General features: G+C 43.3%; 1 protein-coding gene across 4 annotated transcripts in view; it reads right to left on the bottom strand.

The window, feature by feature from the left end:
• Positions 1-25,933, bottom strand: part of CUNH1orf226 (chromosome unknown C1orf226 homolog) — a 311,510-nt gene that overhangs the window by 214,784 nt on the left and 70,793 nt on the right. For 2 of the 4 annotated variants that reach the window (XM_017515038.2, XM_017515039.2), the window contains exon 2: positions 14,961-15,032. The exons of 1 other annotated variant lie outside the window; for it this stretch is intronic. In XM_017515038.2, coding sequence (XP_017370527.1) covers positions 14,961-15,032 — 72 coding nt within the window. Of the gene's footprint in view, positions 1-14,960; positions 15,035-25,933 lie in introns of those variants that run through there. One more of the 4 variants, XM_017515040.2, reaches the window with a different exon arrangement.

The raw sequence follows: 25,933 nt of genomic DNA, 5'->3' as shown, positions 1-25,933 counted from the left end.
TTAGGCAAGTTACTCAGCCCAGATCCCAGTTATCTCATCTGTAAAATGGGGCTAATAACAGCACCTCCCTCCAAGAGCTTTTGTGAGGATCAGCCAAGATGATTACATGTGTAGTGCTTAGAATAGAACTGGCATGGAGTGAGCACTCAGGAATGTCAATTATTACTACCCTAGGCACTGAGCTCTATGCCTTCAGGGGACATAGGTGACCAACACAGGGTCACCGGCCCTTAGGTAGTAAGTCTGTTGAATAAGAATAAACAACAATCATAAAAACAATTATAACACAAAATGAGCTAAAGTACTTGAAGAGAAATGCAGAGAGGGTGTCTGACTTCAAAGAGGCACACTATGGGTGAGAGGAATCAGGAAAGATTTCGTAGCAAAGGTTTTCATTTGAAACGGGCTTTGAAGAACAGAGACCAGAGAGGCAGGAAAGAGAGGGAGGAAATTCCAGGGAAAGTGAAAAACATAAAGGCAGAATGGCCAAGTGAATGGGAAGACTTTTAAGAAATTCAGTGGGGCCAGAGAACTGGGTTTCTGTATGGCAATGATAGAAAATGAGTTAGACAGTCACAGTGAAGCGAGACTGGGAGGCCCTTACCCGCCTGCTGTGGACTCCATATTTCATTCACAGGCAATGGGGAAGCCACCGAAAGTTTTTAAGTAGAGACATGATGGACCTCACGCTTTAGGAGCTGGCATGCTGGGTAGACAAGAGGAGCCCTCCAGCTCTACCAATGCACAATCTCCTTTGTGAGGACAGACGGACTCATGCCACACACATACAGTAGTCCTGTATGCACACTGAGGAGAAACTCCTCTCCAGAGATAAGGGCACTGGATTCTTAAAGGAGCTAAGTGCCCAGCCATACAATTAAATGCAGGGGTGTGGGAGAATGGATTTCTTAAGTGCAAATCATAAATCAATATGATCTCTTTCAATAAACAATTCAGCTACTGACTCCTCAACAGTCCCCTAACAGGGTGCAGTTGTTAAATTTAAAGGCAGCCAAACTCTTACTTAAATTAAGTGTCATCCCTACTAAATGAAGACCAGATGTGCAAGCCAAGAAATCTAATCAAGTTGGAAGAAAGGATTTCTGTAAAAGAGAAAACCAGGGAAAGGAATGGGATTTGTCCGAAAACAGCAGGTGCTGAGGAGAAAAGTCAAGCCAGGGCTCCAGATCAAATAGGTCATTTGGCAAGGAAGGGCAGAGAGCTGCCCCAAAGCTCATGTACTGCTAAAAAAACCTGCTATTCTCAAAGTGCTGATGTTCAGTCAAATGGAAGCGGCATCTGGTACCCTGCTAGGCAGTTAGAATCCCACCAATCTTTCAGAAATCCCCATCAAGGGAGCAAGACATTTTATTTTAACCTCAAAGTCCAATGCTTAGAAGATTGCCCAACATGGCTCCCCAGGAGGCACAGAATCTTTGGATGTACTTCTCATGCGAGGCAGAACCAACGCAACGCAAACCTGGCCTGGTTTAGGCATTCAGGCCTGAACCAAGCCAGACTTTGCTTCAATCCCTCGCTGCCTCAGCCCCTTAAGCCTCTTGTTCAACAAGGAACAGTGACTTACTACAACATTGAAAGAACTTCATGGAGGCTTGAAGCCTGTCTTCTATGTACCATCTTTACCAGGACCTCATATTAGTCTTTCAAAGGAGAAAGAAAGGGAGAAAAGGAAAGGGGAAGGGAAGGAGAAAGAAAGAAAAAGAGCAAGAAAAGGAGAGGAAGACAAGGGGAGAAGGAAAGAGAAACAACCCCCTGCCCACAAGCCTCAGCACAATGACAGCTTGTGCATCAATTGCACATGGATTTCTAGGTCTTTGCCCTTCCAAGTGAGCAGGCAATGTCGGCCAAGGACCCTACTGCCATATTCTCCCTCTGAGCAGCCCGATCGTGTTTATCAGCTGTTTCCGCAACTGTAGTAGCTGATGTCACAAAGCCTGGCTGAGGACCGAAGAGAAACACGTTGGTTTGGAAGTTCGTACCTGAGCAGACTGGCTCAACCAGAAGTCCAGAAAAGTGTAGATAGGATGGGACCAGCTTCAACAGGATGGCACTAACACAGACTACTGAGGTCTCTGCACAGAGAGCCCTAAAGGAGAGATCACAGCTGCACTCTGCAGGTAACACTCCATGATCAATGAGCAGAGAATCCCAAAAGAGGTGATGTAGTGATGATCTCTATCAGCCCTACAGAGGCAGCATCATGGTCAGAAGACTTAGTTTTGGAGCCTGAATCCTGGCCATTCATTGCCTGTGTGACCAGGTTACTGAACCTCCTCTCCATAAAGTAATTATGAGGGTTCAGTGAGTTGCTACAGGCAAAATGCCTAGAACGGCACCTGTTATATAAAAACTAACATCAATATAGACTTGCTATTTTCACCAGTATTTTTTTTGACTAGCCGCTTAAATTCTGACGCGTCTAACGTTGAGTTATTAGTGTCACCTAAAAGAAATAACACCAGTTCCTCACTATTTTTTTCCATGAAATGACTTTTAGGTTCATACCTCGGAAAAACTGGGGAGACAGTAAGTCAAATTTTAAAATATTAGCAAGTAATATACGCCCAGAGCAATTCAAACTGTCTCTTTTCCCGGCTCTCCTGGGTCAGGATAAACAAAGACCCACTTGGGTCCACAAGTCACAAAATGAAGCAGCAGGGGATGGGATGATTGTCAATAGCGTTCAATGTGAATGACGACTATGTCTTAGAGACTCAGGAGAGACCCCCTGAGACAGCAGGACTGCCCCAAGAGCCTGAGCCTGATGGAGGGAAAGGAAAGGGACAAGTGACCTCCACAGGGAAATGGGTTGCCCAGGCACCTCCCTCAGCCCCACAACAACCCTGGAGCCAGGGCCAGGCGATGATGTTGATCAAGTCCTGACCAAGCAGGGAGTCAAACCAGGGACTCTTGGCCCAGAGCCCAGCTCTGCCTATCGTGGGAGGGGAGGACGCTGCCTTTTCCCGGGCTCAGGCAGCTGAGGAGAGAGGCTGAGTAAAAGGGAAAAGATCACGAATGACTGTTTTCTGTAGGAGAAAGCCTGGGTGTACACTCCACCTATTTAACAAGCCCTCAGGCAATGAGACGATTAACAGCCACAAAGAATGCCAAATCCTCTCAGGATGGTTAGTGGTTAAGGAGACACGTAAATTGCTAATATCACATTAACAAGGGTGATTCCAACTGGTTAGAGAGCAGGGTGAGCTCTTTGTGGAGAAGCAATTTGCATTCCCACCACCAACCTTCATGCGGTTAAATGACTCTCCAGTGAGGCAGAGACTTAGTGCAGCAGGAGAGAGTAAGGAACAGCAGCTGCCCCATTATTCTTTACATTCATTAAATGTCAAACGGCTGGGTGCTGAACAGAATACCCAGAGGCAGCAGGGCTCTGCTTGGTAGTTTCCAACCTGGACCTGATGGATACACCAGATTCAGCCAAGGGGCACCACCAGGAGAGGAGCTTCCACCCAGCAAGGGTCCCTGACCAAAAGGGTTTGAGCTGCCAATTCTCGCTGCCTTCCGGGCCTAGCCGCCATGCAATAGGGATGTAGAGAGAAGGTGCAGGTGTCCACTGGGTATTTACTATGTGCCAGGCACGGTGCTAAGGACCTGACACCCATTATTGCAGGTTAATATTACTTCTAACAGGGTTGACATTGTCCATTTTACAAAAGAATTAGCAGTTGAGTAATTCACCCCTTTGCTGTCAAGATGAATGTCAGAGTCCCTGCCCTCAAAAAGACAAATACACTGTAATGAATGTGGAAACAAAGGTCTCTCTAGAGTATAATGGTAACACAAAAGCAGAGGAAACTACTCTGCAGGCCTCAGAAAAAGCTTCTAGATGGGATGACAGCTCAAACAGGCTCTGGAGGACAATCAGAAGTTGGGCTGAGGTTTGAAGAGACAGACTTCAGCTGCACTGGGAGAGGAGTGCCTCCCAGACAGAAGGAAGGCGGGAATAGAGGTGGCTCCAACAGGACATATGCAGGGCACAAGGCACAGTAGACCTATAATATGCTGCTGTGGCCTCAGGTGCCTGGCAGAACACCACATGCCTTGCTCTGAGCTCAGACTCCAGCCTGGAATCACCACATGGTTTTAAAGCAGGACAATGCCTACAGAATCCCCCTTACACAGATGAGCCAGGCAGCAGTGTCGAGGATGGTGGGAGGGCACAGCCATTGCACAGTGGCAGTCTGGAGGGCACTGCAGCTGTCCGTGAAACACGACAGTCCGGGGCTGCACTGGCAGGAAGGAATAGGGAGAGACATAAGTGAGAAATATTTAGGAGGCAAATCTGTAAGGGTGACCTAAGCCAGGGGTAGTGACAGAGAAGAAAGGTGACCCTGAGGTTTCCAGCATACATTCTTGAGTGGCCAAGATGTCTTTCCTTAGGTAAGGAAACATGAAAAACAAATGCATGTTTGTTTGCTTTTTCAAAGCAAAGAGGAGAGACTGCAGAAATCACTTCAGTTTCTTGACATATTGAATTTAAGGTGCCTTTGGGATATCCAAATGGGGTGTCACACAGAATATACAAGTTTCAACCTCCAAAAAGAAGTTTATAAAATCAAATAATGGCCTTATTTACATCTAGTGCTATACACTGCCTGGCAGTGTTCCCAGACTGGAGAAAGGCACAATCAGGGACACAGACGATGCTGCCTGGACTGACGTTTGGTAAAGCAGAGGCTGTCGGCATGTTCTTACAGGATCTCTGAGCCAGACGTAAGCAGACCGGAGTCTTACCTTGCTTGCATCCCACAACCATACCATGTTCAAGCTCAGGAGTGAATCCTAGATTCCCCACTTACCACCTCTGTGAGCTATGGCAAGTTATTTGGTACCTCAGTTTCCTCATCTGGACAATGGGATGATGATTACACCTACACCACACAGAGTTGTTATAGGATCAAATAACAAATCTTGTTAAGTGCTTTGCATAGGGCTCAACACAGTAACAGTACATAGTGCAATTTGTACTCAACTCCGGTTAATACCGATAAGAACGACAATGTAATTAGTTTGAGGGGGTCATTTTCTTTCTGTGACCCTTATCTGTAAAATAAGGATAATGCCTGCTTTTTATGGGATTACTGAAGACTAGCATTAGATGACAGTGGATGTGAAAATTCACTTAAACAACTAGAAAGTGCTTCATAAGTAAGAAATCAGGACCTTTCATCAGGGATCGTAAGAAAGAAATCGGGGCCTTTCAGAGGTTTGCCCTCCCTGCCGCTCAGGTCTTCGGTGTGTGCTGCCACGGCTTTCTGTCTTTGTCCTATAATATGCTGCTCTTGGCTCCAAGAGGAAATGTGCCACACACTGGAGCCTGTGTAATATGCTGAGTACAAAAAGTCACAGAAGAGAATACTATTCAGCCATAAAAAGGAATACACTTTTGATACATGCCACGGCATGGATGTATCTTAAAAACATTATGCTTAGTGAAATAAGCCAGACACACAAGGACAAATATATAAGATTTCACTTATATGAGGCATCCAGGCTAGGCAGATTCATAGAAATGTAAGATGGAACAGCGGTTACCAGGGACTAGGGGAAACCAGAGCTACTGTTTAATGGGTTCAGCGTTCATATTAGGAAGGATGAAAGATTAGGGTATAGATAGTGGTGATGGATACAAAGTAGTGTGAATGTATTTAACGCCACTGAGTTGTACACTTACAAGCGATTAACATGATAAATATTATGCTGTGTGTGTGCATATACATATGCATGCCATAGAAGTCATAAAAACAGAAAGTAGATGTTCAATGCAACCTGTTGCCAACACCAAGAACGTGAACCAAGAGGTCCCTAAAGGCTGGCTAGTGTAGCAGCGAAAAATGACATTCTGCATATCATCCTATTACAATGGATAAACACTGTTGGCTTCAGAGGACTCCCAAAATTAGGTGGGTCAGTGCAAGAAACTGTGGACTGAACGGGGCAATATCAAAACCTCCTGTGGAAACTCACACACTGCTCAATGACTATAATAAAGCAAGGCACCTTATTTAAAAGCTAGCATGTGTTTCGCTTTGATAACAACTCCCGGTTCTTACTAACTCTTCTCTGCTGACAGATAATGCATTCAGCAGTTCTGCTCCAGTTTAAAATTCATTCCCAAATCACTTCACCTCAAGAGCAGAACCAAACTCCTCCTACTAAGTGACTTTTCAGTCTGGTGCAGATTCAGGAAAAGATAAATATATTTTCCATTATGTATTCAGTAGGTACTTAGCAAACCAGATTCTCTTGAGGTGTGAGTCCTGAGAATAAAATCCTAGAAATAATCGATCACTCCCTCAGGCTCACAAGTCTCCATTCACACTAGCCTTCTTGCTATTTCTTGAACCTGCAAAGCCCATTCCTGCCCCCAGGGCATTGGCACTTGCTGACCTCTGTCTGGAACACTTCCTCCAGATACCCACATGGCTCACTCCCTCTCTGCATTCACATCTCTAGAGACTCAAGTGTCATCAGAGCCCAGAAGCCTTCCGAAACAGTCTGTGTAAAAGAGCACCCACCCCTATAAACTCCACATAGACAGGGACTTTGTTTTGTAGACTGCTGTATCCCCAAAGCCTAAAACAGTGTTGGCTCAAAAAGGGATGTCCATTTATTTTTTCAAATGAGTGGGGAAAAAATTAGGTCCTGCTGTCTGGGCCCTGCTCTTCATATTGATGAGAATACCTTGTCCCCTAAGAAAGCATTGATTTGTTTCCTTTGGCTAAGAAGAAGACAGTTCTAACCATTCCATCACACACTGCTCAATCCTATCAAGTATTTTCTAAAATTTAACAAAGTCTGGGCCCCTTTTAAAGAAAAAAAAAAAAATTGGCAAACACTCAGTGTTTGAATGAATAAATAATATGTGGTATAGCCATGCTATGGAATGTTACACAGTAATAAAAGGAAATGAAGTATTGATATATGCCCCAATATGGATTAACCTTGAAAACATTATGCTAAATGAAAGAAGTCAAATACCAAAGGCCACATATTATATGATGCCGTTTAAAATGTCCAAAATAGGCAAATCCATAGAGACAGAAAGTAGATTACTAGTTATCTGGGGCTAGAGGTGTTGGGGAATGGGGGATGATGGATTAGAGGTACAGAGATTCTTTTTGGAGCGCTGGAAATGTTTTAAAATTGATTGTGGTGATGGTTATACAACATTAAGAAAATACTAAATCTCACTGAATTGTATATTTAAATGGATGAATCATATAGTATGCAAATTACACCTCAAAAAGCTGTTACCCAAAGAAGCGTTGCAAATAATGTTTGTTGCATCATTTAAATATGTAAAGCATAAAACTAGATATAAATTACTTATAGGGTTTACACAGATTTATAAATTAAACACAAATTATGTTACCAATACATTCAAATTAAGAATGTTAGAATCAGAGAATACTTTGTCCTTGTAACTGAAATGATATCACTGCTCACAACAGGAATATACAGTGACTACCTGCCCTAAATTTTCTTTGGTTAGCAGAGGAATATGCAGGGTGATACTCAGAAGTGAGACAGCCAGGATGGCACAGTCCCAACAAATCAGAAAAGACACTGAAAGTTATTAGAACAAACAGTAGCCATCAGCAACTCCAGAGGCTGCCTCAGGAACTACGGCTACATATCAGCCCCACCTTCAGTGGGGCACTAACCCCATTTTTCTGCCACTTTCCTCTCTCTGTTCCAACTACTGCAAAATCTTGATTCATAACTCATGACTGTGCAAAGTGCAGTCATGTGTCCTTTATCTTATTAGAATTCATTATATATATATATTAAAATGTTCTGTTCTTTTTCTTCAGGGTATAACCCTTACAGAAGAAGTATCTGATGGCAACACAAGTAGAAACAAGTAGACAAACACAACTGTGAACGATAAACCCAAATGACAGCGCTCAGGCAGACAATGGCCCTTCCAACAGTCCAGAACAGGCTTATTTTATCTTGTTGTCATTAGGATCAAATGAAAAACAAAATTTTTAAATTCTTATGGATAACTCTTATGGATAAATTCTTAAATTCTTATGGATAACTCTCGAAAATACATTCCTAAATTCCAAGAGAGCCACAGAACCCATTCTGAGAAACACTGGTCTACTGACTGTTAAAAATAATAATTGCCCTAAAGCAATTGAATTCATGTCTTTAATAATAATAGTTAGCTGGGCAACCAACCGGTATTGTTTTCTGACCCCAAAGCCCTGCTCTGATATACAGTAATTAGAAAGAAATAACCAGCCTGGGCAACATAGGGAGACCCCGTCTCTACAAATAATTTTAAAAATTAACCAGGTGTGGTGGTACATGCCTGTATCCCCAGCTACTAGGGAGGCTGAGGCAGGGGGATCACCTGAGCCTGGGAGGTTGAGGCTGTACTGATTTATGATCATGCCACCACACTCCAACATGGGTGACAGAGCAAGACCCTATCTCAGAAAAAAAAAGAAAAAAAGAAAGGAGGTAAAGAACTATTATTTATGGTTCACAATTCACATGCTAGGCACTTGACTCAGTATTCTGCATGCATTCATGTATAAATCTAAAATACATGTGCCAAGAAGATATTATCCCAATTTTCCTGATGATTAAAGAATAATTGATAAAGAAATGTGCTCAGAAGGAACAGGATTTTGAATTTAGTTCTTCCTGATCCCAGTACTAGAGCACCTCAGTAGTGAGTGGAATCTCTCCAATCCCTACTATGAGCCTAACACTTTAATCCCATTATGGTAGACAGAATCAAAGCCCCGAAAGAGGTCCATGATCTAATCCCCCAAACCTATGAATGCATTACCCTGCATGACAAAGGGGACTTTGCAGGTGTGACCAACTTAAGGACCTTGAGAAGGAAAGATTATCCTGGATTACTGGGGAAGAGAGAATGAGGAGGGCCCAGTCTAATCATGAGGGACCTCACAAGCAAAGGCGATGGAGGTGCAGAAGAGTCAGAATCAGAGAAAGAGATGTTAAGACAGAAAGCAGGGGCCATAATTCAGGGACATAATTGCCAGCACTAGGGATGGAAAGAGGCCATGAGCCAAGGCATCCAGGGAGCCCCTGGAAGCTGGAAAAGCTAAGGAACAGATCCTCCACTACAGCCTCCAGAAGGAATGCAGCCCTGCCAACTCCTTGATTTTAGCCCCATTTTGGACTCTGACCTCCAGAACTATAAGTTTGTGTTAAGCCACTAAATTTGTAGTATTAAAACATATGTTACAGCAGCATAGGAAATTAATAGGGCCATGCTAACACAGTGAGAGAAAGGCTTGTGTTACAACTTCAGCTGTTCAAGGTAGATGTTCCAACTCTGAACTTTGGATGAAAAGGAAAACAATGACAAAGGAGTGAATGGTGCTGAGGGGAGCCACTTTGGGAGAAAGTTATACAAATGGATAAAGTGACTCCTGGACAAAGCCTCCCGGAGGAGGTAAAATATGGATTTCATGGCTGAATGCATGAGACCACGTGCAGAACCATACTGCTGGTGGGTAAGGAAACACAAGTGCAGAGAGGCGCATTCACAACTCCAGTCGCTGTCTCATAAAGCCGCCCATCCACCAGTCCCTGAATGTTCTCCTAAGAGCATTTCAGTTATGTTTTCCCAAGAAAGTGTCCAAGGCCATTTTATATTTTTCTGTTTGTTTGTTTGTTTGTTTGTTTGTTTGTTTTTCTTGAGAGAATTTCCGGAAGAGGTGGCAATTCTGGAAGAGGGCTGCAGGGAGAGGAGGGCTTGGCCATTTTCAGAACTGAACCCGCACATTCTGTTCAAGTTCAAGATCAACACCACTCCAGAGCACCACACTTGAGAAACCAAGTCACTGTTAAATAGGAAACTCTAACCCCACACTGGACCATTTGAAAGACCATTTGCAGTGGGGCCAAGATTTTGCCCGGCCCACAGCCAGAGGAGCCACCACGGGAGACTAGACATCCTGAGTGTCATCTGGCCGCAGCACACATCCCTCCTAGGTTTGGTCTGCACTGGTCTCCAAGAGGCTGCACCACATTTTGACTGCAGGGATCTATCCCCCTGGTTTAAGAGCCAGAGATTGGGTCTTCAGCCACCAAACAGGCCAGCACCAAAAGCCCCCCTGTTCCCACAGCAACAATGGGTTCCAAAGGTGAAGGGGTCCGGGGCCACCCAGTGACATGCTGGAGCCAGGCACTGCAGCCCCACTCTCTCCACACCAGCATCCTTGGCAAAGCGATAGAACCTGTCAAGTCTGACTTCAGTGCAGCCATCTTCCTTCCAGAACCCCCTCAGTGGAGCCTCCCCAAATTTCATGGCTTTATGCTCAGGTGGTTATTAAGTAAGATTAATTTTCTCAGTCACTCAACAAATGTTTACTGAGCACAGACAGGCACCGTGCCAAACACTGGGAATACAGTTGCTCTGAGTGCTACAAAAGAGAGGGGTGTGGTGCCACAGAACATGAGAGGACAAGATGACCTACGTAGGAAAGGCCTCCCCAGGGAAGGGATATTTGCACTGAAACCTGAAAAAAAGACACTAGCTATTAAAAGGGGCTAGATGAGGCAGCTCAATATCTCTCAGGGTATTTATCTGCACTTATGAAATGCTTTGAAACCCAAAGGAAGGTATAAAAATGATACTGATGAATATAAATAGCACTTTGTGGCTTATAAAACGTTTTTCCACACCTCATCCCAGATTCAACAACAGCACTAGAGAGGCAGAACAAGAAGTGTCATGCTCTGCCTTTTATAAATGAGGAAACTGAGATTAACAGCAGTTACATGCCTCACGAAGGTTATCTATTAAGTCAAGGAGAAGACTCAAGTCCAGCCCTCATTATTCCTCATTGAGAGCTCTTTTCGCTACATAGTGCTGCCTTCCAAGAAAAGATAAAAGGTGAAATGACAGACTAGTATTCATATTTACTAGTGCAAGTCATACCAAACATCTGGCTGCTGGACTCACCTATTCACTCACGGTCAGTTGGACAATGCAATGCCAGCAACCAGGTTTCAGCATTACCGGCCACCCTGCACCTTCAACCAGCAACCTCCAAGCAAGCAGTGCCAGTGTCAGACCAATCCCCAGCTCAAGCAGAGTTTCCCTGAACTTTGTGAATTGTTCTAAGCTATACAGCTGAAAGAAAAAAATATATTTTTCAACTTAAAAAGAAGGCATATTCCCTCTTCTCTCACTCTCCTCTTCCTTTTCCAGCTGACAACTTCTTAGACCTTTGGATCCTTGGTAAATAAAGAGCAGGACAACCATTCCGTAGTTCTGGGGAGTGTCCCTTAAGCTTCCTTCTTGTATGGGTCATTGTAGAGATCAGAGAGTAAAATATGGATAAATCCAATACCAAGGAGTTGGCATAGAGCAGGGAAAGTACCAGATCTGGAATCAGAGGCCTGCAGTTTGGTCTTGGTTCTAACACTTAGCTTTTACTCTCTGGTAAACAATAAATAAGGAAGATGTGATGTTAACACAAAATGACAGTCATTATGGAAAACAGTATGGAGGTTCTTCAAAAAGTTAAAAACAGGACTACCATATCCAGCAATCACATTTCTGGGTATATGTATCCCAAAAATTTCTAGGCAAGATCTCAAAAACATCTTTACATACCTATGTTCATTGCAGCACAATTCACAACAGCCAAGAGGTAGAAGCAACCCAAATGTTCATAGGTAAATGAATGGATTTTTTTTTTAATGTGGTATATACGCACAACAGAATATTATGGAACCTTAAAAAGGAAGGAAATCCTGTCACATGCTACAACATGGATAAGCCTTGATGACATTATGCTAAATGAAATAAGCCAGTCAAAAAAGGACAAACACTCTATGATTTTATTCATATGAAGTAGTCAAAGTCACAGAAACAGGGAGTATAAAGGTAGTTGCCAAGCACTGGCAAAAGGGGGAGGGGGAATTATGTTTAATGGGTATAGAGTATCAATTTTGCAAGATGAAAAAGTTCTAGAGATCTGTGACACAACAGTGTGAATATACTTAACACTGCTGAACTTCACACTTAAAAATAGTTAAATTTAATGTTTAATAACCATAAAGTACTGAAAGTGTATTAAAAAGGTAAAAAAAAAAGCAGAATACACTCAAGACAGATAATATAAATTCAGAAAGGACATCAAGAGGGTGAGAGACCAAATGAGAAATGGAGAGAGGGAAGAGGAAAAGCACCAGTGAAATAAACGAAGTCCACATATTTAGCTCAGAATCCACACTGGGGTAAGGAATAAAAATACACACACCAGCTAGAGAATGAATGCAGACACCTCAGGCAGATCCCTTCACTCTGAATACTTCTCTCTCTGGGAAACAGATCATCTTCACTGTCCATCAACTGTCCCATTAGTGTTCCAGACAGGATCAGGGAGGTCAACATCTCACACACGTGAGGCTCTGTGATCCTTATCATAACTGCTGTTTTCCAAGGTCTACTCACTGCTCCAGCCAAGCTGTGAGGCCTGTGTCTTCTGAACCCATCAGAGCACCCAGCAACCAAAACCCTGCCTAATGTTAGCCTGGCACTATTCTAAATAAAAGGACAAAGTCAAGAATAGTCCTTTACACAGAAATCCCATGCCCTAGTTCTTGACAGCTGTAATTACAGCCAACACAGCTTTTAAAAGGCAAAGAAGAAAAGAAAATAGCAGCCTGGACCTAGCAGTGAATTGAGGGGTTTAGGGTAAAACACATACCACAGCACTTGCTATTAATGGTGGCCAGTCTAAACAAGAGACTGGACAGCCAGACCAAACAGCTTTCTGGCCAATTAATTGCTCCCTCTAATTTAATGAGCTGCTCATTAAGCACTGGAAGCAGCCCACAGGAAGGGAGCTGCAGGAAGAGGCACATGGACCATAAGGGCTGGCAGATGATGAGGGAAAAGGAGACTGGGGTTGCATTCCAACACCAGATGCCTCTAGAGCCCACGACCAGCCAGCCCCATCCCGTGCCTCAGCCTTCCCTTGCTTCCAGGTGATGTTTTCCTGTACCTCTATTTGTTCCACAAAGTTGTGTTTCTGCCACTGGCTCTCTTACTGGGGAGGTTCCATGTCCCAGTGCTTTGGTTCCTCAGATGAGATAATGACTCACAGTAGGGTCACAAAAAGCCTTCAGCAGGGTTACAAATGGGACAGCCCAGTCCTGGATATGAATCCCGACTCTTCCTACTAACAGCAACTTGAATTATTTAATCTGCCCAAGGTTCTATTTCCTCATCTATAAAATGTAATAATAATATCCTCATCTAGAGTAGTTGTAAATATTATTTCAATATTAAAAAGCCTGACACAGCACCTGACACATAAGTAGCTATTCCTAGTAGTAGCTACTATTAACAGAGATATCACTTTCACAATGATAGTGACATTAGTGACAATATATTCCCTGTCTCTTAGTCAAAAGTGAATAAAAAAAGGACTTTTTTTGGTTGAAACCCCAAGGACAGGCCAGGTACAGGTCCAACCCTTCTTATCACAGCAGGAACCACAACTGTGGCGAAAGTAGCAGCCCATCCTAACAATCGCAGCACCACCAGATGTTCCCAGCAGAGGCCTCTGCGCTATCTGAGCTAGCACCTTCTAGGAAAAGGGGAGGCCTGGAAATACTCGAAAGTTGCTGTTCTCATGAGACAGTGAAGAAATGAATTCAGGCCACATGCCTGCCCCTTCCCAGACCTGCAGGACTCCTCACTATACCCCTCTGAGTCTCAGTTTAATCTAGAAAATGAGGGTAACTGGTCCCCCACTTCACAGCTTGCTTTGAACACTGAATGAAACAACTCAAGTGAAAGTGCTTTGAAGCTACTTCTGTGTCCATGAAAAATAGTACTGATGTATTTAATAGCAGTCTCAATAAACTTAACAATAAAAAAATGCTGAAATACTGGGAAGATCAAGGCAATGAAAAGATTATCGTATTAGGCTGATGAACAGCCCAGAGAAACAGACCCAAGCATGCAAATTTTCTTCCCAGTGTTGCTGTCATTGAATTGAAGTTTCTGTTCACCAGAAGAAGGATTGGCTGAAAGCAAAACTAACAAAGCAAAATGAAGCCACGGCATCATTACTTACATGTTTTCCATTTAGGCGAGTAGATTATTCTACAGAACAATTAGTCTAAACAACAAACCAGGCTGCATCCAGGGATGACCAATCATGTCATCTCTAATGCCAAGTCTCTCTTTAAAAAAAAAAAATTAAAATCCATTTTACTAATCCCAAACCTAACTTTGAAATGCACAAGTATACGGTAATATGTTCTGTTCCAGTGCAGAGCACATGGACAAATTCCTTCGCAGGGATCAGAAGAGAATTTAATTCTTGTTAAGTCTCAGCTCCATGTACCACAGAGTCAGAAAGCAACAAGTTCATAGACTAAACCATGTATACCAACAATAATGTATACTGAACTGTCCGAAAGTACACTCCCAAAGCCTAAAGCATCCAACCAATAAAATTTTGTTAAAATCTCACATTTACTCTTAAAAATCCAAGTAAATCTTATATTCTATGCCACAATAAATTTCCTTTTTAAAGAATGTTTTGAGTCAATTACCAGCTAATTACTAAACCTTTTCCCTAAAATCTTTGAATAAAAAAGAGATATCAGTCCCTGGCCAGTCACCACACATCATCAAGGGTAACATGTATCTCAGTTTGAGGAGCTACAGGTCACAAGAGAGGGAAGATGGTACCACTCCAGCCATCACATCCATTTTAACATTGGCCTTTCATCAAGATCAAACTTTAATTCAGAACAGCTTCCTAAAGGGTACAGAAAGGAGAAGTCTGGGTTTGCAAGGGGCGTAGCCCATCATTTTGGCCCCTCCAGCCCTACCTAGAAGGGCCAGCAGCTAAGGTACTTGACTCCTAGCTCCACACAAGCCGCCTCTGGCCACTCACCCGTATCCGGCGCATGGCAGCCACGATCTCCACCCTGCTGTTGGGCCTCGGCACGTCCAGGCTTCCTACGTACTGTGGGGGAGAAGCAAACACTCATTGAGAGGAGGGGTAGCAAGTGTCCCTAATCCCAGAAAGTTCCAAAGGGTGAAGGACCAGCTCTTCTGCCCATTTTACAGATGAAGAAATTAAGAGTCAGAAGGCTGTTTTGTTTTGAGTCTGTTTCTAACTTTATAAAAAGCAACTTAATCAGAAATTAACTGCTTCCTTCTTCATCTTACTCTTAACCAGAGATCCAGCAGAGCACTGTATCTAACCAAGCAGACTTCCAAGTCAGAAAGCCTTGGGTGTGAAGACTCTTCTACCACTATTTTTATGGCAAGGCAATTCACTTTTTTGGTCTCAATTTCCTCAACTGTAAAATTGGATCTCAATAAAGATCAAACAGAATAAAATGTCCCACACAAAAGTGACTGGCAAGTATTAGTGCACTCAAAAAAAAATGAATATATACCTTTTTTAACCAGTGGAACTGCACTGATTTAGCCCTAGATGTTAGATACCTGACACATTTGATTAAGTTCCCAACTGGAGGAAAGAAATTGACTAATTTTTTTTTTTTTTAATTTTTTTTGAGACAGAGTCTTGCTCTGTCGCCCAGGCTGGAGTGCCGTGGTGCGATCTCGGCTCACTGCACTCGCGGGTTCAGCAATTCTCCTGCCTCAGCCTCCCTAGCAGCTGGGACTACAGGCATGTACCACCACACCCAGCTAATTGTTTTTTGTATTTTTAGTAAAGATGGGGTTTCATTATATTGGCTAGGCTGGTCTCAAACTCCCAAATTCATGATCCACCCCGCCTCGGCCTCCCAAAGTGCTGGGATTACAGGCTTGAGCCACTGCGCCTGGCCTTAAAATTTTTTATTATACTTATAAGTTATTTTAAAATCAATTTGAATATGACGGTGAATGCTTAATATGAGTACTTTCTTACTGTAAGCTAGTCAAATAATGCAGAAATATGCAGCACAAAAGAATATAGTCCCCACTGTAACAGTTGATGTACATCTTTCTTTGTGTACTGATGGATATATATTCACAGACGGGGGGAATTTGTTTTATGTAAAGATTCGTATTACATTGTTCTGCATCTTGGTTTTTTGACTTTAAATACAAGTAGGACATCTCTCTATGCCAATGAATACAGGACTATTACATTACACATAATGGACACGCCCACTGATGGACTTGCTATGTCACTATTACAAATTATGCTTTTCATCTATACAAGTTTGAGCCCATCCCAGTAGCTCTTTAGGCTGGATTCCTACAAGTGAGATTGCTGGATCAAAAGTATACTCTTGGCTGGGCATCATGGCTCATGCCTATAATTCCAGATCTTTGGGAGGCTGAGGCAGGCAGATCACTTGAGGTCAGGTGTTCGAGACCAGCCTGGCCAACATGATGAAACTCCGTGTCTATAAATACAAAAATTAACTAGGCGTGGTGGCATGTACCTGTAATTCCAGCTACTTAGGACGCTGAGGCATGAGAATTGCTTGAAACCAGGAGGTGGAGGTTGCACTGAGCTGAGATCATGCCACGGCACTTCAGCCCAGGTGACAGAGTGAGACTCTGTTTCAAAAAATAAAAATCAAAAAGGTATAATCTCTAGATAATATTCCTTATAAGAATGAAAGAAGAAAAGAGGAGGACAACCCAACATCGATTCATTGATTAAGCATCTGTGACATAAATTCCTTCATATATCGTCCCATTGCACACTGACCCATTGGGATTTGCCTTATTATACATAAATTACATAAAACAGCCCAAGGGATATACCAGAAATTAAGAGCCTAGAAAAACTTAAATGTCTATCCAGGCAAGGATTCCATTAATGAATAAAGATAAGACTAGGACAGTCATCTGCACGGGAAAAGAATGTCCTGTGGTTACGGGAAAAGCAAGTTTTTCCCGAAATTTGGAGCTGAGGCCTGACCCCAGTGAGTAGGGTTTCAAAAACTAAATACTGCAAAGGGATTTCCCCTAGTATTGATCAACAGTTTGTGCTAATACACCGAAGAGCACAACTGGCAAGCAGTGAGCACACTGCATTTTGGCCCCCAGGGCACAGCCCACCATGGCCAATGGGGGGCAACATAGCTACTGAAGAACCTTACAACTCGCTGAGGTAAACAAAACCACTTAGATCGACTAGTGTGGTCAGATTTAACTGTGGTTGCATTTTTTCCCCTGAGCTCTGCTGGTGCCATGCAGTCTGTCAACAGGTCAGTGACCCACAGGTAAGGATGACGTGAGGCCCAGATTCGTGATTGCCCAACTTCACAGTCCCTCTGACCGGAGGCAGTTCCCATGCCCCCTCTCCTCGATGCTGCACAGCTGATGGCTCCTGCCCTGAACGCCGTGTAGTCAGGAACACACAGGCCTTGAGGGGCTCATGTTCCCTCAGCCATCACATGAGAGCTGGGGCCACAGGACTGAGCAAGGTCACCTATCACAAGGAGCCTGGGGGACTGTACAGTCCTCCCACTGAATCCCTGCAGACCAGGAAAGGGGCGGCTGCCCAGTGGACCCACCATTGGGCCTGAACACAAATACCCAGATGGGATTCATCCCCACTCTGTTACCCTGACCCTGGCCCGTTGCTCCCTCCTTAGGAAGTGGCATTGGTGGACTGAGAAAGCCAAAGGAAACATGGGGCACAGGGAGGACAGAGGCAATGCAGGTGGAAAGAAGAGACAGCTTCATAGTTTTGGACAAGGCTTCCTAATAAGGGGCTGACATTAAGATATCTGCCATCTTCACCCCACAAGTACCTCCTTCACTACGTCAGCCACTACCCCAGCTGGAATGTGTGTGTACATGCACCACACACCTTCACACACAGTCACGGTGCACATGTACATGCACACCTCACAGGACACACACTCGCTTCACCCCACATCCCCACTAACCCATCACACTCACACCACACACTCATTAGCTCTTCTTCCCTCCTTCCCATTCATGCAAAGAAAATCACTAATCTAAATACCTAGGAATTAGCTTAATCAAAGAAGTGAAAGATCTCTACAATAAAAACTATAAAACTATAAAATGAAAGAAATTGAAGAGGACACAAAATAATGGAAAGATAATCCATGTTTATGGATTGGAAGAGTCACTATTGTTAAAATGTCTATACCACCAAAGCAATCTACGATTCAATACAATCCCTATCAAAATACCAATAACATCTTCACAGAAATAGAAAAACAATCCTAAAATTTGGAGCCATAAAAGACCCAGAATAGCCAAAGTTATTCTGAGCAAAAAGAACACAACTGAAGGAATCACATTACTTGACTTCAAATTATGCTACAGAACTATAGTAACCAAAACGGCTTGGTGCTGGCATGAAAACAGACACAGAGACCAATGGAACAGAATGAGGAACCCGGAAACAAATCCATACATCTACTGTGAACTCATTTTCGACAAAGATGCCAAGAACATACATTGGGAAAAGAAGTCTCTTCAATAAGTGGTGCTGGGAAAACTCGCTATCCATATGCAGAAGAGTAAAAGTAGACTCCTATCTCTCAGCATATATAAAAATCAAATCAAAATGAATTAAAGACTTAAATTTAACCCTCACACTATGAAACTACTAAAAAAAAAACACTGAGGAAACTCTTCAGGACATTAGACTGGGCAAATATTTATTGAGTAATACCCCATGAGCATAAGCAACCAAAGCAAAACTGGATAAATGGGATAAGTTGAAAAAGTTTCTGCACAGCAAAGGAAACAATCAACAAAGTGAAGAGACAACCCACAGAATGGGAGAAAAAAATTGCAAACTTTGTATCTGACAAGGGATTAATAACCAGCATATATAAGGAGTTCAAACAACTCTGTAGGAAAAAAATCTAATAATCTGATTTCAATATGGGTGAAACATCTGAATAGACATGCCCCAAAAGAAAACACACAAATGGCAAACAGGTACCTGAAAAGGTGCTCAACATCATTATCAGAGAAATGCAAATCAAAACTACAATGAGATATCTTTCACCCCAGTTAAAATGGCTTTTATCCAAAAGACAGGCAATAACAAATGCTGGAAAGGATGTGGAGAAAAGAGAACCCTCACACACTATCAATGGGAATGTAAATTAGTACAACCACTATGGAGAACAGTTTGGAGGTTCCTCAAAAAAACAAAAATAGAGCTACTATATGATCCAACAATCCCCCTGCTAGGATACCCAAAAGAAAGGAAATCAGTATATCGAAGAGATATCTGCACTCCCAGATTATTGCAGCACTATTCACAATAGCCAAGATTTAGAAGCAGCCCTAAGTGTCCCTCAACAGACAAATGAATAAAGAAAATGGAGTACAATGGAGTACTATTCAGCCATGAAAAAGCATGAGATCCTATCATTTGCAATAACACGGATGGAAATGGAGGTTAGTGAAATAAGCCAGGCACAGAAAGACAAATCTCACATGTTCTAACTTATTTGTGGGAGCTAAAAATTAAAACAATTGAGCTCAAGGAAATAGAGAGTAGAACGATGTTTACCAGTGGGTGGGAAGGGTAGCTGCTGGGGGAGGGAAGGATGGTTAATGAGTATAAAAATATAATTAGGTAGAATGAATAAGATCTGGTATTTGATAGCACAACAGGATGATGACAGTCAACAATAACTTATTGTACATTTAAAAATAACTAAAAGAGTATAATTGGATTATTTGTAACATAAAGAAAGGATACATGCTTAAGGTGATGGATATCCCATTTACTCTGATGTGACTATTATGCATTACATGCCTGTATCAAAATCTCATGTGCCCCATAAACCTATATACTATGTGCCCACAAAAATTAAAAAACAAATTTTTAAATAAAATATTTTTTAAAAAAGAAAATCACTAATCTGCCTTTCAGAGAATGCATCTGGAATAAATAACCTGTTTTCACTATAGCTGCACCTCAGGGTCATCCAGAGAGATTAAAACGATATTCAAAGTAGGATTCAGGTCCTCATCTCCCAGGGTGTGATATGTTAATACTTTCTTTATACATATGACACCACAATGAAAAGATCACCTTGGGAACTAACCATCACCACCTCCACAACTAACTTCTGTCTGTCCCTGAGTTTTCATCTTGAGCAAAGTGTAAGACACCACTTTGTAAGACACCAGACACACTTGCTAGGGGGTGGCCCTTATAACTGCTCAGCTTCGAGCAATTCTACAGTAAACTAAACTCAGGCAGCACACTCCCACTGTTGACTGGAAGGTTAGCTCAGTAGGTAGATGAGGTTCAGGCCTAGGAGTCAACAACCTTTGGAGATCCAGGCTCTGTCAATTCCTACAGGGGTCAGGCAAAACCAATTCCTGTCTTCAGTCAAAGACTGATACATTGGTGACAGGTGATCACTCTGAAATAGAACTCCTTTTATCTGTCTCTTCTGCACGGTGCAGGCTTCCACAGCTTCCCAGAACAAGACAGCTAGGTTGGCCTGATGCCTGGGAATTGGAGGAATATATTTCAAAATGGAAACACACTTTCTTTCCCTCCTTCCCCCATGTTCTTCCTCTAGCCTTCCTCATTCTGATTTGTAGTCCCCAGGAAATCCACCAGTTTTTCAAGCATTAAACTTGAGAATCATCCCTGAATATGCTTCTCCCTTATCCATCACAGCTAATCAGTGACCAGGACCTCCCAATTCTCTCCCTTCCACCTCTCTGTCTACACTGCCACTACGCCACCCCAGAAGACCTTCCTCTCTCACTTTGTCTACACAATGGCCTCCTTACTGGTTTCTCCACTGCCCACATGGCCCTCTCCAAACTGTTCTCCATGAGGCTGTCAGAGTGATCTCTTTACAAAGCAAATTGGGTCATCTTATTCCCTTCTTTAAGAACCTCCCACACTTGCTTCCATTTGCTCTAAAGATGGCAATCAAAATCCTCAGCATGGCCTACATAGCCACATGATCCAGCTTCATCTCACACCAGTGGCCTTGCCAATTATTCAGAAGTTCCTCAATCATAGCCTATCTTCTCACATTCAAGGGCACCTACACATGCTCCTCCCTGTGCACAGAACACTCTTCTACCCACTCGTCACCTAACCTTCCAACACTCATGATCCTGTAGATTTCTACTTCATCTCTACTTCCCCTTTCTTGACCCCCAGGGTAGGTGAGATGCCCTTAGCGGGGATTCCCATAGCTCCCTGAAATTCTCCTGTCTAGAGCACACAGCTAAAAGACATTGTAGTCATCACTGGCTGGCTGTGCTTCCCACAGGTCCAGCACACAGGAGATGCTCAAAACACAACTGACAGTGGAATCCTCCAAGAATGAACACAGATTCACCCCAAGTGCCCGTGGGAGAATCTCCCCTCTGAGGAACATCCTGAGTCCTGGATTCTGCCTGGCGTTCCAGCATCTGAGGCATCAGCCTGCTCCTTCCAGCCCCCCATTCTGCCCTGTATAGTCCCACAGTAAAACTTACTTGACTTTTATCCAGGTGCTTCAGCTGGACCTAAGCCAGATGCTCTTACAGTAGCACATGCAATTTCTGGTTTATTGAGAGGGATGGTATGTTAAATCTTCCTGCTGGTGGATTTTTAATCACCTGACCTTCTGTAAGACTCTGTAGCATTCCTGCATCGCCCCTTCCAGGAATCCCTGCTGTGAGACATCAGACAGGGCCTCTATTCAGAACACTGACCACAGAGCTTAAGGGGAAATAAGGTAAAGGAGTTTAAAAATATCAGGGCCTGCTTCTTTTCCATTAACATCTAGAAAGAAAAAAAAATTGAAGATGCAAACTGTATAGGTAATCAAGATATGGGGTTATCTGTAGCTGTGCTCTCTGTGGCTGCATCTTCCAGACAAGCAGGAGCTAACTGCAAATAAAGTTAACTGAAGGACTTCAAATTTTTATAAGCCTCTGTGCAACCTCAGCCTCAGTACTAAGTTAATATTTCATAAAGTGCTTTCATTTTCTTGCTTCCATCCTATTTTCTGGAGATTAGCTTCTGAAGACACTGAGAAACTGTACTGTTGTGCCCCCAGTACATGAATCATGATATGAAAAGTAGCAAGACAGCACAGCTTCATATATTCACCAATATAATCACCATCTATAGACTTGTTAGACCCTCTGCCATCACCTTCTTCTGGAAACTCCCTTTAGTCATAATGTTTATGTTGGGTGCTTCCAGAGACCAGGGAAAAATGAATATATCAATCAAAAATAAATGCATCAGATTATTCTGCTTCTGATAAAGTTGGAGTACTTAGTATCAGACTAAGCCTCCCACAAGTAACAAATAGGAACTCTGAACAAGGTATATAAAAAATAGCTCTGCATAGAATGTAGGACACAAAAAGTGAACCACAATATAAACTGTGAATGTTAGTTCATAATAATGTACCAATATTGGCTCATCAATTGTAACTAAAGTACTACACCAATGCAAGACGTGAATAAGGGAAGTTGGGAAGGAAGGGAATATATGAAAACTCTGGCCTTGCCTCTCAATTTTTCTGTAAACCTAAAACTTCTCTAAAAAATAAAGTCTATTGTTTAAGATCACAGTAGTAACTTGGAAAGCCCTGGAAAGAGACCAAAAACAGGCAGAGATTACGGGAAGTCAAGCTTTGAAAGAAGGGAACTGTTCTTGGTGAGGCCTGGGTGTGTGGCATCCTCCTCTGACAGCACAACCCCACAGGCACAGTGCAGGCTGGCTGGAGCTCAGGAAGGAAAGCTCACTCTGGCAGCCTGGGGAGTTGGATACCAGAGATTGCAACAACCGTAGAGCTTAAAGCAAGGGCAGGCAGGAGGGAGTCACAGAGGGGAAGCCTCCAAAACCCCAGCCATGTCTTCAGGACCCCAACTGTACATGTGCTCAGAAAACTCCAAGAAAGCCAGCAGAAGGGGGCAGTTGGAAGAACAAGAAAATCGAGTGGAGATTTTAACTGCTGCCCACCTAATCTGCCCAAATCAGGGGAGGTAGATTTAGGATTTAAGACCAGCCAAGTCAACTATTATTAAGAACAAGAAAACATGCTTCAGAAGAGGCTAGCAGAATCTTCTATTGTGGGTCTGTTAAAACCCCACTGACTAGCTAGTGCAGGCAAGGCCATAGCAAAGGACAGGTTCCCCAGAAACAGACATAATGTAAAGGTCCCCACCTCTGCTGTACTCTCAGCTCTCATCTCCTCTTTGAAGCTGCTAGTCTACAGCAGCCCACAGCATATACCATGTGAGTTTCAGGGGTAACTCCTTTTTTTACAGAGGACAACGGGGCCCAAAGCAGTTAGCAGGTGGCAGAGAAGGGGCTCAGTCTCCCCCAAGATCCTGGCTTCTAGTCTAGGATCCCCACCCCTGCATTCTTCCCAACTCTCTCCCTTGGGGGTCCCAAATGCAATCTGGTCTCCCTGCCCACATCCTCATATTCCCCTTGTCTCATCACACTGTATCCTCTTTCTCCAAAACACACACAAGCACAAAGAAATCTGATACCCTGGTTGTGCCTAGAAATCCCTGGCTGAGTTTGCCCATCCCAGTTAGTCCCTGAACCTATCCTCTGTCCTGACAGCTTCCAGAAACAGAGAACCAAAGGAGCTTTCCAACGGACTTTCCAAAGGGAAAGCCCTTCCCTGCCTGCAGAAACTGCTCTTGTGCACAGCTGAGCGTCCTGCTGAACGGGATTATGAATGTGACCAGGGTGAAAGTTCTCGCCTCATTTAGCATGGAACAAAGCAGCATTAACTGCAGCAGCAGGAGCGGCCCCAGATTCCAGGGCACACACTCAGCCAGTGACCTTCTACTAAATACCCTGGGGGAGGGGAGGAAAAAGAGAAAAGTTGCATTAGGGTGTCCCACTCCCCACTCCTGAGGCTTGCTCAGTGCTCTCCAGGTGCTAGGGCGTAAGGGACGTGGGGATAGGGACTGGAATAGCATATGTGGACATTTACCAGTATCCTTGCTCTCAATTGCAATCAAGACAGAAGCCTCAGTGCAAACCCCCCACCCACCCCTCACACACACCAGAAAAGCTTCCAAAATGCTTGAAATGCAGCTGCACACCACGTCTTCATTTATTTGTAGTCTAAGAGGAATGAGGCACTTATATTTCTTCCTCTCTCTCCCAGCCCATCTGAAAAAGGAAGCACTATTTGAAGGCCATCTGATGCAACTGTGTCACTATTGATCAGTAGCTCAGCGGGGGCTGATGAATGTGCCGGAGATCACAGCAGAATCCTTCCTGCTCCTCAACATTAAGGGGCTGGGTGCAAAATAATTGTGATGACTTGTCTTTATGCTAATGCCATGCAAGTCTCTAAAAGGGACAGAGGGTAAGACAGAACAATCCAACCAGCTTGCCCATGGGGAGGCTGTCTCTTTCAGTTCTTTTATTGTCTATTAGCAAAACCTTAGATGGGTTGGCCTGATTATTTTTCTTTATTATGAGGGTCTGAGGGATACAGCACAGAGGAGAGGAGAAAAGCAGGGAGACAAAGAAACTGTTCTGGTCTTTCAACTCTTAGCTCCTGAATAAACACCTCAGCTTGGTGATTAAAATCTCTGGCTCATGTCACAGAGGCAGGTGTGAGGTAGAGGCCAGGCTGCACTCTGGACAGGCAGCACTTTCTGCTGTGCCTACCTGGGATGCTGACTTGACCAGCAGGTTATTTTCTTCTAGGGAAAAGAAAGTCCAAAGCATGGTGTGAGGCAATGGGATACACTTATAAAGGCTGTATGATCATTAAAATCATCACCTGTATCAGGTAAACCAGGAATGGATAGGTGAACAAAGATCACCAGAAAACCAATAAGGAAGTCAGATCCAATGACAGAGTTTAAGTGGCCTCAAATATGATTTGGTCTAACCCTTCATTTTATAGTAGGGAAAATCAAGGCTCAGAGGAAGAATGATAATGCAGCTTGTGGCAGCAGAATCAGAACCAGTGTAGGACTCCCTCCCCTGTACCGCCTCGCTAAAACTTCAGTAGGAAATAAGCAATCAGGATGCCCATGCCCCAATAAGGCCCGGTTCACTACATTAAACTCAAATTGAGCTAGATGAGGATGCCTGTGTATGGACACCTGAATGGTCAGAAGGTCAAAAACACATCCGTGAAAAAGGATGCAGCACCAAGATTTGCAGGGAATGAAATAAGGATCTCGATTTGATTCATTTGAATGACTCTGGGAATGGAATTAAAGGTATACGTAAATAAAAATGGAGCCATGACACTGAAGAAGGGAAACAGTCATCCAACTACTGGAGAAGAACAGTAAACTGAAGAAATCAGAAGGCTGGAGGATGACAACAGAGAGATCCCTTATTCTTCACATGAAGAATGTGCAGCACCAACACCCTGTACCTCCTAAATTCTAAGTATTTAAACTCACCAAGCCTCTGTTTCATTCATGAAATGTACCTAGTATCTGTACTACCTACACCTCAGGGTTGTCATAAGAATCAAAATTAGATGGGCCAGACATGATGGCTCACTCCTGAAATCCCAGCACTTTGAGAGACCGAGGTGGGGGAATGACTTGAGTCCAGGAGTTCAAGACCAGCCTAGGCAATATAGGAAGACCTCACCTCTACACAAAATAAAAATGAAAAAAATTAGCTGGGCATGGTGGTACATGCTTACAGTCCCAGCTACTCAGGAGGCCATGGTGGGAGGATCACTTAAGCCCAGCAGGTCAAGGCTACAGTGAGCCATGATTGCACCACTGCAAATCCAAATTCAATAATGCAGATCGAAGTTTTATAGATTATAAAATACTGCACAATCATAAGGAGATAACATTCTTTGTATTATCATGCTCTTGCTTTGTGGGCCAAGGAAATCTTAAAGGTACAGAATGTATAGCTTTACAATAACAACCTCCTTGAATTCTATAGACTAACGGCCATACACA

The sequence above is a fragment of the Cebus imitator genome, unplaced genomic scaffold (genome assembly GCF_001604975.1).
Source record: "Cebus imitator isolate Cc_AM_T3 unplaced genomic scaffold, Cebus_imitator-1.0 Scaffold541, whole genome shotgun sequence".
NCBI lineage: Eukaryota > Metazoa > Chordata > Mammalia > Primates > Cebidae > Cebus > Cebus imitator.
Note: the sequence above shows the minus strand (reverse complement) of the source record. Positions and strands in the feature narration are given on the sequence as shown.